Source organism: Cryptomeria japonica, chromosome 7 (assembly GCF_030272615.1).
Source record: "Cryptomeria japonica chromosome 7, Sugi_1.0, whole genome shotgun sequence".
Taxonomy (NCBI): domain Eukaryota; kingdom Viridiplantae; phylum Streptophyta; class Pinopsida; order Cupressales; family Cupressaceae; genus Cryptomeria; species Cryptomeria japonica.
The window spans coordinates 848,412,298-848,425,120 of NC_081411.1; the positions used below are offsets into that span (position 1 = coordinate 848,412,298).

The 12,823-nt window shown below is 34.9% G+C and overlaps 1 protein-coding gene across 20 annotated transcripts in view; it reads right to left on the reverse strand.

Annotated features, from left to right (window-relative positions):
* The window catches only part of LOC131074845 (probable E3 ubiquitin-protein ligase HIP1), a 59,953-nt gene that overhangs the window by 29,415 nt on the left and 17,715 nt on the right, over positions 1-12,823 (reverse strand). For 14 of the 20 annotated variants that reach the window (XR_009113128.2, XR_009358407.1, XR_009113130.2 and 11 more), the window contains 2 exons: positions 4,179-4,485; positions 2,852-4,066 (listed from right to left, as the gene is read on the reverse strand). Coding sequence is in view for 14 of the 20 variants with exons in the window: in XM_058011559.2 (XP_057867542.2) it covers positions 2,852-4,066; positions 4,179-4,358 (1,395 nt within the window). In the remaining 6 variants the exon portion in view is untranslated. Of the gene's footprint in view, positions 2,709-2,851; positions 4,067-4,178; positions 4,486-6,720; positions 6,762-6,816; positions 6,881-6,912; positions 7,118-12,823 lie in introns of those variants that run through there. The other 6 variants (XM_058011561.2, XM_058011560.2, XM_058011564.2 and 3 more) reach the window with 5 other exon arrangements.

Sequence of the window (12,823 nt, forward strand, 5' to 3'; positions counted from 1 at the left end):
TATACCAACCAAACCAACTTTCTATGACATCGAAGCACAAGAACACAGGAATATGTACATCAATGACAACACATTCCAACAACTCTAATATCCAACAAGACCAACGGTTTCAATTATAACATCAATGTCGAGCCTCTGATGGTGTCTCACGCATTGACAATTAGGCAACAATTCTGATTCTGCTCCAAATTCTTTCCACTCTAAAATATATAACATTTCATTCATCTTAATTGTATAGAACATATAATTACTACACTGAGAGGTGTAACTTCAATGGCAGCAAGGGGTGGACTGTAATGACATGAAAGTGTTATCAAAAACCCTTTAGATTTGACAATTATTTACATGTGGATTTATTAATTTTTAAAAATATAGATACTATTAATGATGTCTTATTAAATAAAAATAATTAGTAAGTGAAAAAATATATAGCTCTCCATAGTAAATAATATCTTAAATAAAACAGTTGTTAAGTAAACGTTAAATAAATGATTCTTGCGTTTTTCTTATCTATCAAATTACCTATCAATAAATATTTAAAATGATATTCATGAACAAAATAAAAAACTCTTCAAGTAAAAGTTAATGTATGATTTTTTGCTTTTCTTATCTATTGCTCAACTTATCTATATATTGATATACATGTAGTAATTTAGATAGATATTAATAAAGAAAACCTATATAAATATCCTTGCCGATATATTAAATGCATCCAACTAAAAAATAACAAGATATAAAGTATTCAGTCTATAGACATACCTCTAGGCATCATCTAAATAGATGTTATTTAACATATCTATACTTCTAATATTTCAATAACAGTAATTCTATCTTGAACATCTCAACTATAATAATGACTATATTTATAAATTAAAACCATAATTAATTTATTTATAATGAAATATTTCTTATGTATTATAATATATTATTGATATAACATATGTTCTCATCTAGTATATTATGTTTATATGTTGATTGATTATATCTAATAAGTATTTATAAATAATATATTATTTTTATATATACCTTGTATAATATATATGGTACGACCGTTGCCAGACATAATGAGCTCAGAAAATTGTTGTACCAGCAAACCTGGACCTGATATCATACCCAAACCGGCAACTGAGATGACGGTTGATGCTAGAATGAATGACACGCACCTAAGCATTAAAAATATATTGCAGAAATGTCAAATATGAACATGTCTCTGTAGAAAAGTCCTAGAAGAGGAGGCATGATGAGAATAAGATTAGGAACTTGATAAAAACAAATCAAGAAATAGTGGCAGATTGCCAGTTGAAGCAATTCAACTTCCATTTGTTCTTGATAGTGCTGAATGCTAGAATAAGGAACACACACCCACAGATAAAATAATCAGATACAGAAATGACAACATGAAAATAATTCTGTACAGAAGTCCTATGCAATGACAACATTATGGAACTTAAGAGGAACAAAACAAGAAATAGTGGTGGATGGGTAGTTGAAGCAATTCAACTTCCATTTGGTACAAGAAAAATATTTGTTATTAACAGTGCCAATCAAATGGGTCCTAAGCTCTAGGTGAAAAGTTGAGGCAACCTTGAATCAGGGCGAAAATGTTTGCAATCAATTACTAAAGATTTGAACAACATTGATGGCATCACTGTTGATACAATGGGAGACTTTCCCACAATTATCATGCTAAAGTTGAGGGTGGCATTTTTTGGTATGGAAAAAAATATTGGTGTACAACTGAAATCAAATTTAGCTTTTGGTACCAGTGAGGAACTCAGCACCAGGATTCACATCAAATGAGCATTAGAGTCAGAATCACACCATGGACTTTCGCAGGGTAACCTTGCTAACTTCAATTAAATAAATGTTTTGTTTATTATAAAATCTTGATCTATGACAAAATGAATAGATCACACACACAAAAACCTTGCCAATGCAAAACCACATGGCAACAGACAAAATATTCAAGATTCATAAAGAGCATAGTGCACCCATGCCTTGCAATCCCAGCATCTTTGAATCCATGCTAACTTTTCATAGGTCCTATCACTGATATCAATCCCTCACCAAAAGCATTTTAAGTGTGCTTCATCACTAACCTAAACATGTACCTCTGATGTATGTTCTCTTATTGTCCTATCACCATTGCATGAGGAAAAAATACATTCTCTAATTAAACTATTAAAGTACAAATATTAGGCTGCTTGCATCAATAAAAGGATTCAACTATCTTGGTGCTTTACCAGCATGTCTGCCTTGGGTTCAGGGTTCACCCTGGGTATGTCCCAGCTAGCCCATGTTCATATGAGTCCATCATCCCAGAACAGATGCAGGTGTACCCGGGCTGGCCTGGACATAGATGGGGTAACCCAGAGGTGCAAACCGGACTAGTACCCAATACTACTTGTATCAGGAATGGTCCTCACTAAGCAGCACTACCTGGCTTCATCGATGGTTAAAAATAAGGAATATGCAACATCATTCCATATAGGCACTATAATCAGACTTTATTTGGCATATAATCCTTTTCCTTTAGAAGAAAGTTTCATTTGTCCCCATTCAACTGTGGAGCATCTTTCCTTTAAAACTATTTCACAGGCCAAGACAAGTTGTGTTCAAAGGTTGAACTTCGCTCTCCAACCAAATATCCAGTCCACAAGTACTCAACGAAATAAAAGTATGTGCTATACATCATGCTATATAAGCTCCTGCATTAAAATATTAATTTACTACTACTAAAATAATGTTCTAATGTCTTCTACTCAGTTTGAGGCACTTACAGTCATATGCACTTAAATGTAAATAAAGGAATACTCGAGCAATGATTAAACATTAAAAAGAAATAACAAACCTCAGGTATCATTCTATTATGTCTTTCATTCTCATTCTGCAGAGCTTGGAATCTTTCTAATGGAATATCCAAAATACTTCTTGTAAGAGGTCTACCATTGCGACTGCCATTATGTTCCATCCATGATGAATTAAAATAGTGAGGAACTTGTGAGCCTGTTTCATGGTTTATAACCATATTCACTGGATTAAACGAAATAGCCCCAGTTGCACGGACATGATGATTGCTTGGACCAGACCTCGATGAAGACATCAATCCTTGTGCAAAACCAGAATTAGCCCTAGGGACTTGCATGTGTAGATTTTGTGGGAGGTGCTGTGGCACTGGTGCTCTTGAACTGAGTATTGGATTGTTGAACATTTGATCTGTATATGGAACACCATTTAAGTTTCTAGTTACTGGTGCCCAGCTTGAAGAATTATTGTTTGATGTCCTTCTGTCAGCACCTGACACAGGCCATGCTTGATTTGGTACTGCAGATATCATGCTGCTTGAGCTAACCTCCATATGCAAAGAAGACGGCCTTTCCCTTCCAGTAGCATTGAAGGTAAACTGACTGCCAATTGATGACATATTTTCATTCTGGTTATTGGGAACTATGCTCCTCTCGAATTGAGATGAAGTTGGAAAGTGGCACTGTTCATGCAAAATAATACTAGAATTGATATTTGTCCTATCCATGTTTGACTGCTCAGCTGGAGAACTTCTTGGATGCACATGCCTTGTATAATTGCCTGGCAGTCGCAAATAAGGTAGATTTTGCTCTTCATGAAATGTTTGATTTGATCTGTTCCTAACACTTCTTTGAGGACCATCTATTGTCCCAATTACAGATAAAGCATTACTCCTATAGCCTGGAGCCATGCCTGAGCCTCCCATAAGACCCGGCCTAGGCATGCCTGGATCTTCCCGATGTTGAGCACTAGCGGGTGTCCCTGCAGGGGTAGAAAAACTTGATACACTGCCTATTTCATGCCTTGCAGGAACTGTGAAACTTGTTAAACTATTCCTTTGCCTACTAAAAGAATGTGAAGGGCCATCGTAAGCAGAATGTCCTGATATGCCTTCAAAAATTTTCCGTTTACATGATCGTCTTCCACCATCAGCAAACTGATTGGCCCTTCCACCACCTACTCCATTTCCACAATGAGGCACATGTTCAGCTTCAGACCCTACATGTGCAGCTGGATGAGAACAGAAGTTGCCAACTGCGGCCTGTTTAATGTTGTCAAAAGAAGCATAATTAGATCCAATGAGTATACAACATGACAACTTGATTTGGAAAAACATTTCAACTAGTAACTTCTTCATCTTAAGAAAGGCATACCTGAGAAGATGTCCATTCTGAACTGCTGAATCCACTTGCTGCCATTCTGCCACGAGTATAAAGGCCATTTCCGTCATGACTTGTCGTATTTCCCAAATTAAAATTTGTTGTATTTGCCAAGTTATTAGACCTTTGCATATTTGAAGCAGTTAATAAATTTAACCTACTGTCTGGATACATTCTGGTTTCAGTTATCACGCCAATTTATCGTGTCTCCAATTTCCACTCAGCTTTCAACTATTGACACAGTAATTTTATTTGTCTCTATATCATGACTACAATGTGTGTCCCAAGTAAAATGTACGCCCTACAGAAAAATCAAGCAGAAATGAGAAATCTCTCAACTCATATGGCAGATATTGATATCATATCATGCTTCAACCCTTCAAATTATATATGCACAAAAGCAACAAAGAACATGCATCAACCGTGATAGTTCAAGTCAAGCTCAAAAACATTTGAGACAGGAAAATGATATCAAAATAATATAGTCAGCCTACAGAGACTGCCAAAAGCAAGTCAAGTTTCAATTATTATATAAGAAGCATGTTTACTAAAAAGAGAAAATTCAATGAAAATCTAACAAAAGGTATTAGAGATGCTACATTACTGTGCATTGTAATTTATCAACAGTGCAATTCATCCATGTGCCTTCTTTTTTATAAAATAGATTTCTGTTTTTTCTTTTGTGAAACATAAGGATATCTATTTGTAATCAAGAATTGAAAAAAGTAATAAGTATCATATAAAAATAAATGAATTTGTTCTTTTTAAGTCCCCATGCCCTGTGATTGTTACTTATGTACATGACAATAAGGCCATAGAAGAAACAACTGGTAATGGAAATCAGTCATTAAAAACTGTCCAAATACACAAAAAATCTAACAAAAATATGAAAATCTAAATAAAAGCTCCCATGAGGTTCTCAAGACCATTAAACAGAACAAATTCTGGAGGGCTTTCTAATATCTAGTGACAAATCAGTTCTAATCACACAAGTCTCTACCTCTACACCTCGCACAGCTATACATATTTCTATGGTTGCATGGAACAAAGAGAGAATTCAAGTTTCATCAGTTTCTTGCCAAAGGACAGTTATCAACCAGACACTGGAATATAAGGATTCAACATAAATCTCTTGAGGAACAACACCTTGAAGTTTGACTAAATTGAATCTACAAAATCCATTAGTTCCTGCAAGCATTATGTGTTATGATCTTAATATGATATATTACTAAGTATATATATACTCAGGAATATATATTGTATACTTAATAATATACCATATTAGGATCATAGCATTTTGTGATCCTAATATGATATAAGTATATATTATATTAGGATCATAACATTATGTGACTATGTCTTTATTCTTAAGCCAATTTTGAGACAACAAAATTCTTTACACAATGATGAGAAAACAGTTGTAATGGAAATGTCATTGAAGAGGATATGGATGTCCTCGATGGTGTCCTCCAAATCTGAAAAAGGGACTCACAAAGAAAACCTAGCAAATCTGTCAAGTACTCATCCCAAGAAATTGTGTCTGGAAGAAAATGAATATGATCTTCTTGTGTCATATCTCTAGAGCCTCAATCAATGAAAGGACTTGAAAGTTCAAACAACCATACTATATATACTTGAAAGTGTCCACACTAGATGCTTGAGTGTGAGCATTTGTTGAAGGAACATCAGAAGCAAAATGTGAGAAGGTGTACGATCTAGACCAATTATCTCCCCAGCTACAAGAATATCTCTACTTTGCAAATCTCAAATGACCACAAAATTTGGTGTGAACTCAATACTTCTTCCTATCCAAATATGAGTCATCTAATAGACAGAAAGGAGATTGGTTGATAATGAGGGAACATAGAGAGCAATGTTGAATGATCCTTCACACATGTTAACAAACCCTCTTCCACAAAAACACACGTGTTGCTACCCATCAAGATATGTTGTCATGAAAAAGACCAAATAAAGAGAATATATTGTGTAATGAAGCCATATGATGTGAAGGTCTAGAATCAAGGATCCATCTTCCTCACTCAAATTTTACATTGATGACAAGTGCATTGCTCTTCTATTTCTTTGACTATGTATGGGACAAATATGATGAACCTCTTGACATAGTTGAAAGTAATTTGATTTGGTTCTTCATTAGAAGATGCTTCAACTCATCAATCTATTTTGAATAAAATTGATTTCCATCTTTTATACAATAAGCACATTTGAGCTTCTTACATAATTCCCCTTTAGAAGAGGAATTTTTATGTTCTTTTAAGAATGTGGATTGTTGTTGTGTGTGTTATTCTTAGGCTTGTCATCTTTCTTCTCATTGCCACTAGAAGCCTTCTCTTCTTCAAATAAATCATGTGGTTTTGAAGACATCAAGGTGCCCATTGAATAAGCTTATCTTGTTCCCTGATGAAAGGCATAACATAATCCTCAAAGATAGGCATTTTAAACTCTTTCCCCAAAGCACTCTTTATAGCATAAAACATAGATACAAACACTGAATAGTCAAATCCTAGATTTTACAAACCTTCAAATGTGCTCTTAGTAACTTCAACTTGGTGATGAAGTCTTGTACATATCAAAATTGCATGAATTGTGTATCTAATTTTTCAATTTTACAAACCTTCAAATGTGCTCTTAGTAACTTGAACTTGGTGATGAAGTCTTGTACATATCAAAATTGCATGAATTGTGTATCTAATTTTTCAATTTTACAAACCTTCAAATGTGCTCTTAGTAACTTGAACTTGGTGATGAAGTCTTGTACATATCAAAATTGCATGAATTAAGACTTCTTAGTTCATTTTCCAAAAATGTTGTTGGATTTCATTTGTTTTCCCAAACATGTTTTGACAATGTAGTCCACATAGCCATAGGTGTAGAAAGATAGATTTCTGTATCTATTGGGTCATGGGTGTCTGCAACTGCAAGAAAGATAGAAAATAAATCAAGAGGATAGCCACAAGAAGACCCCAATTTCACTTAATCAATGATTCCCCCAAGCACAATATGATCTAAGCACTTTATATCTAGTGCAAATATAATTGCCACTAGCAAATATGACTAAGTGACTTGATCTCAATAATTGAACAGATTATAAAAAGAGGCTTAAAACTAAAAATATAGATAAGTAGCCAAATCAAAATGAATAAACGCCACTACATATAGCTTAAAAAATTGCAACCAAAAAGCAATTTATATGAGCTCAAACTAAGCCCTTGAAGGTCCAAAAAAAAAAAATATGTAGCAACCTCTATATCTACAATTTCTAGAAAATTTATGCATCAAAATCAAAAAATATGTACCGCCATGAAATAAGTAGAAGTTAGCTCAAATAACAATAAAATTGCACTAAAAAGGGTCTCTCTATGACTGATAAAACCATTTGAAAATGGCCTCCTTCGCTAAAATCTCAACCATGAGGGGTTGTGAGTTAGGGAGAAAAAGCATGAATTTTGGCGTTATCCCTATTAATGAAATATGTTATTCTTGACAAAATATTCTCAAGGATGCCAAAACTGTCAACCCCCCTATTAGATATTAATCAAACCTTGAAAACGGTTGTTGGCAAACATAAATCACTTTTGATGGACTACAAAAACCCACTTCTTTGGCAAATGAGGGCGATTTACCATTGCATCGGCAATTTTGTAACGCCCCTTTCTAAAACATTGCTTATGTTTGGCTTTAAAATAAAATTTCAACTTCTAAATGATGATTGCATTTATATTTATAAATAAAAATCATGAATTGTTGGCCAAGACTTGGGTTTTCATCCAAAACTTGATAATGAGAAATAAGGGTTTTCATACTTAGAACTCTTGATTTCTCGTTGGAGTCAAGATTTGGATTTTTGTCGAAAACTTGATAATGAATAATAAGGGTTTTCGTCCTTATATCTCTAAGAGAATTTAAGGGGTTTTGTCCTTAAAACTCTTAATTTATATTTAAGGATTTTTGTCCTCCACCACTGTAGCTCACTAGGAAAGACATAATATTTCTTCACAACTTGTTGATTGATGATTGATTGCTTGATGTATCGATTGATGTTTTTTCTTCAAGGAAATGATTTCCCTTTTATATCTATTCCTTGAAAGAGTCACAACCTTTCCATATAGTTGCTGCCCTTGGTAAATTATTATTTAATTCACAACCTTTCAATTGCTGTCTTGGGTAAATTATTATTTAAGCTTAATTTGACTTTATTTATCTCAAATTGCTAGTATGAAAACTAGCGTCACTTTTATTATCATTATCTTCATCGAATGGAATTTCTCCTTGATCTCGTTTGGTGTTTGGTAATGAATATTTGCGAGGCATGAAAATTTTTTATTCCTACAAATTGTTTTAAAGTTGTTGTCAATGGTTTGGAGGTTGTCAATCAGTTAAGAGAGTCGAAAGCCTACATCACATGGCATCCCCACAATGACTAGTATTTGCAATTGTAAGAATGAACCTATGGATGCAAGTAAGAACCTACAACAAATCCACAAAGTTTTAAATTACAACCTTAATAAAATGAAGATACCTTTGTATGAATTCCAATCCCTTGAGCCTATTAAAAAATGGTAGAGCAATCACAGATCATACCATTGTTGCAGAAATAAATATATGAATTGATTTCAGTCAGATTCAAATTGATTCAATCAGGTTAAATTACAATGCATAACATTGGCTTTTTAAAAGCCTTATTTTTCTAGTAATGGGAATGTAACTTCCCAACTACCTAGTGTTGTGACGTTTTCACACATCGCCCCATTGCAAATGGGGACCCCTACTTTTGTCTTTCTAGGATTAGTCCTCTTAGCTTAGTTGTTATTGTGTTAGAGTCTTTGCTAGTAATCTTTGCATTGGAGGGATAGAGTTTCTTAATTAGCCAGAGGGTTCATCAAATCAGGTTGGTCCCCTGAGGATAGAGTGAAGACAATCAGTTGTCGAGGCTTTCGGAATGAACGACTTGTCTCTTGTTTGTAGGGCGAAATTTATCATAGGGCATGTCCCTTGCTCCCAATTTGGAGCGAAATTCTTCTTAAGACCTTCTTTATAGGTTTATTTGACATGTTTCACATTGGAGTGGTTGAAGGACTTGAGGATTGAACAAATAAAGCAAAGTCAGGTGAAAGGGTTAAGTGAAGAGTCTTCCCTAAGCTCATGTACCTTGCTCCCTAATTGGAGAGAAATTTGCCTTAGACCTTGTACCTTGCTCCATATTTGGGGCGAATTTGCTAAGACCCCGTCCCTTGCTCAAGAATCCAAGTGAATTTCCTCCATAGGTACTCTTAAGGGTCAAATTGGTGATGCTTTCAAGTGGAAAGATTTGAAAACTTAAGGCTAAAATCAATAAGGTAAGAGAAGGATGAACAAATTGAACTAAGGGGCAACATCAAGGTCATGTACCTCACCCCAAAGTTCAAGAAAAATTTGCTCAAGGTCATGTACCTTGCTCACAAATTAGAGCGAATTCTTAGTAAGGACATGTACCTTGCTCCCAAATGGGAGCGAATTTCTTCTTTGAGCCTTCTTTAAGGATAAATCTTGATAAGATTCATGCTTAGACGGTTAGAATACATGGATATGATTCAACAAAGTGAAAGAAAGTTTGGGAATTAAGTTTAAAATTTGCAATGAGACCGTACCTTACCCCAAATTTTGAGCGAAATTTGTATTGAGATCATGTACCTTGCTAAAGACATGGAGCGAAATTTTCATTTGGACCCCGTACCTTGCTAAGGACATGGAGCGAATTTCTCCAAACCATGTACCTTGCTCCCAATTTGGAGCGAAATTCCTCCTAAGGCCTCCTTTGAATGTTAATTTGGCATTGGAGTGACCAAAAGACTTGAGGTTTGAGCGAGTGAAGTAAAGATAAGTGAAAAGGTTGAATGAAGAGTCTATATGAAACCATGTACCTTGCTCCAAAATTGGAGTGAATTTCTCCAAACTATGTACCTTGCTCTTGAATTGAAGAGAAATTTGCATGTACCTTACCCCAAGTTTTGAGTTAAATTCTCATTGAAACCATGTACCTTACCCCAAACTTGGAGCGAAATTCCCTAAAGGCATGTACCTTGCTCTCCAAATTGAGCGAATTCACCTTGAGGACATGCACCTTACTCATTGATTGGAGCGAATTTTCATCAAAGGGCATGTACCCCACTCACAAGTTAGAGCGAATTTCTCCTTGAAGTTATGTACCTTGGCCACCAAATGGAGCGATGTTTACCCAAATTGTGTACCTTGTCCAAGGTCAAGAGCGAAGTTGGTGAAATCATGTACCTTGCTCCCTATTTTGAGCGATTTCCTCAAATTCAAGTATTTTGGTGCCAAAATTAATTCAAAATTCGAATTGCAAGGGAGATGAAGAATGTGTTAAGCCGGCCTTATTGGGAAAAGCAACTTTAAATTTTATTTAATCCAAGTCAAGTCAGCCTTATGGAAAAGACATGTCTTTTACCCTAAAGCACCTATAAAGGAAAGGTCAAAATGAATCACTTGGTCATCAATTCAAATCGAATTTCCCTCTCCTAGTGCGAATTTGAGCAGGTCAGCAGCAAAGCAGCGAGTTTTATCAGCATATTAAGCAAATTTTATCAATGCAAGGGCAAAATCAGTCAGCATTAAAGCGAATTTAGATATTGAAGGTGCAGATCCAATCATCAAGCGGAGCGAATTTCACTACTAAGTAGACCAGATTCGTCATGTAAGCAGCAAATTCATCTTCTATATAGAAAACTCCCTTCAACTACAACAAGCTCATTGAATTATATTAGCCTCCTCTTGATCAGATTTAGTGAAAAATCACATAAAATCAGAGTGAGAGATCAAGTCAAAATGGGAGTATGAAAAGGTTATAAATCATGTGTTTGATGCTCAATTGTTTGTTTTGCAGGAGGTAAGGAAAGAGATCAAAAGGACAAGGTTGGAGGAATATTGTAACAGGTATCTCAAGGAGAAAATTTCAACACCACGATCAAGATACAAGGAAGACGTCTTCAAAAAGCTACATTAGCATCAAGAACACCTCAAGTGCATAAAGAAGACTCAAAATGCTACTAGGTTGAAAGATTTCAAATGTTCAATAGTTTCAAGCAATAGAGCGGGATATCTTCAAGGTTCTCATTCTATCACATTGACATGGAGAGATCACAGGAGTGCAAAGGAGAGATCATACAATCACCATAAGGCAGGATATACAAGCAAGGATGGAGGGATGACTCGGCCATGACAAATACTTCATTTCACCACTATGCAAGTTCAAGAAGAAGCTTCATCAAACACAAGGGTATTTAGAAAGGAAGAATCTCAAGATTCCCATCACATCCTAACAACATGAGGAGATCAAAAGTTGCTAAGAAGAGATCATCCAACTACATCAAGGCGCTAGAGCATAAAGGAAGGATAACCTACATGTTTTAGAATCTTGAATTCCCTTCGGGAATCCAAGAATCGAAGTCAGTACAATGAAGAGCTACATTCAACCAGTTGCATCATTCATCAAGTATGTTAAGTTTATTCAAATTTTGTGATCAAGAGGATAGAAGAGATGAAGATATAATCTAAAATTCTTTTTAAACTGCTGTAGTGTGAATGGAAGGATGCACAACACTTATCGATTGCTGTACTATCTTCCTCCTCATCGTATGAATGTTATATATATGTGAATGAGAGGGTACGTAGTGAAGAGATATGTCTGCCCACGTGGGAAGACACATCTCTTCCCTACGTACCACTCATGATAACACAACACTTTAACAAACACTAAGATCATTGCTTGCTTGACTGATCGTAAGGAATGTGATTTACCATGAATCGCTTCATCATAGCCTTCGTTAACATGAAACAGTGTGATCGGTGGCAAATACCATAATTCGATTTTGATTTTATTTATCATTTATTGTTAACATATATACTAATAGTTTATCTATTATTATATATGTTAACATGTAATCAATTTATCATGCATCGGAATTATGAAATTGTATGACCGACGCTACAAGAATTAGCATATATAACATATATCCCATCACTTTTAGAGGCAACCAAGCTTTTGTCAAATCTATTACTTGCAACTAACTTCTTCGCTGAATATCCTCTACGATATCTTCTTCCAATATTCCTTGCAATCCCTAGAATTTTTCTATACCCCTTCCTTTTTAATATAAATGCAAAAAAATATTAAAATAACAAATTATAAAAATAAGCATGACGGTCTTAGAAAGACTTATGGCACACCAATTACAAAACAAGAAAATCCAAATGAACTCAAAATATACAATCAATAAGAGAGGAGCAATCCTCCAAACCCCATAGACAAGGCATAAGTGCTTGTACCCCTAAAATTTGTACATGCTCTAAGTGTCAAAGGTAATATTTGACTTTATGTTAAAAGACTCAACCAACAAGAAAACCACTTAATACAAATAGCAATAATAGTGTTAACCATAGGAGAATAGAGAGGATAACCACCAAAAGAATCAACATACCAACAAGAACCAAGAATCTAGGGAGACATTGTAGTTAGCATTCATAAGAATACTAAAGGATTTGCTCAACTAATCCAAATTATTTCCAATTTCAACCATGATGTAATTCTAGATAGAAGTTGATTTAGCCAAGAAATCAACAGCCTA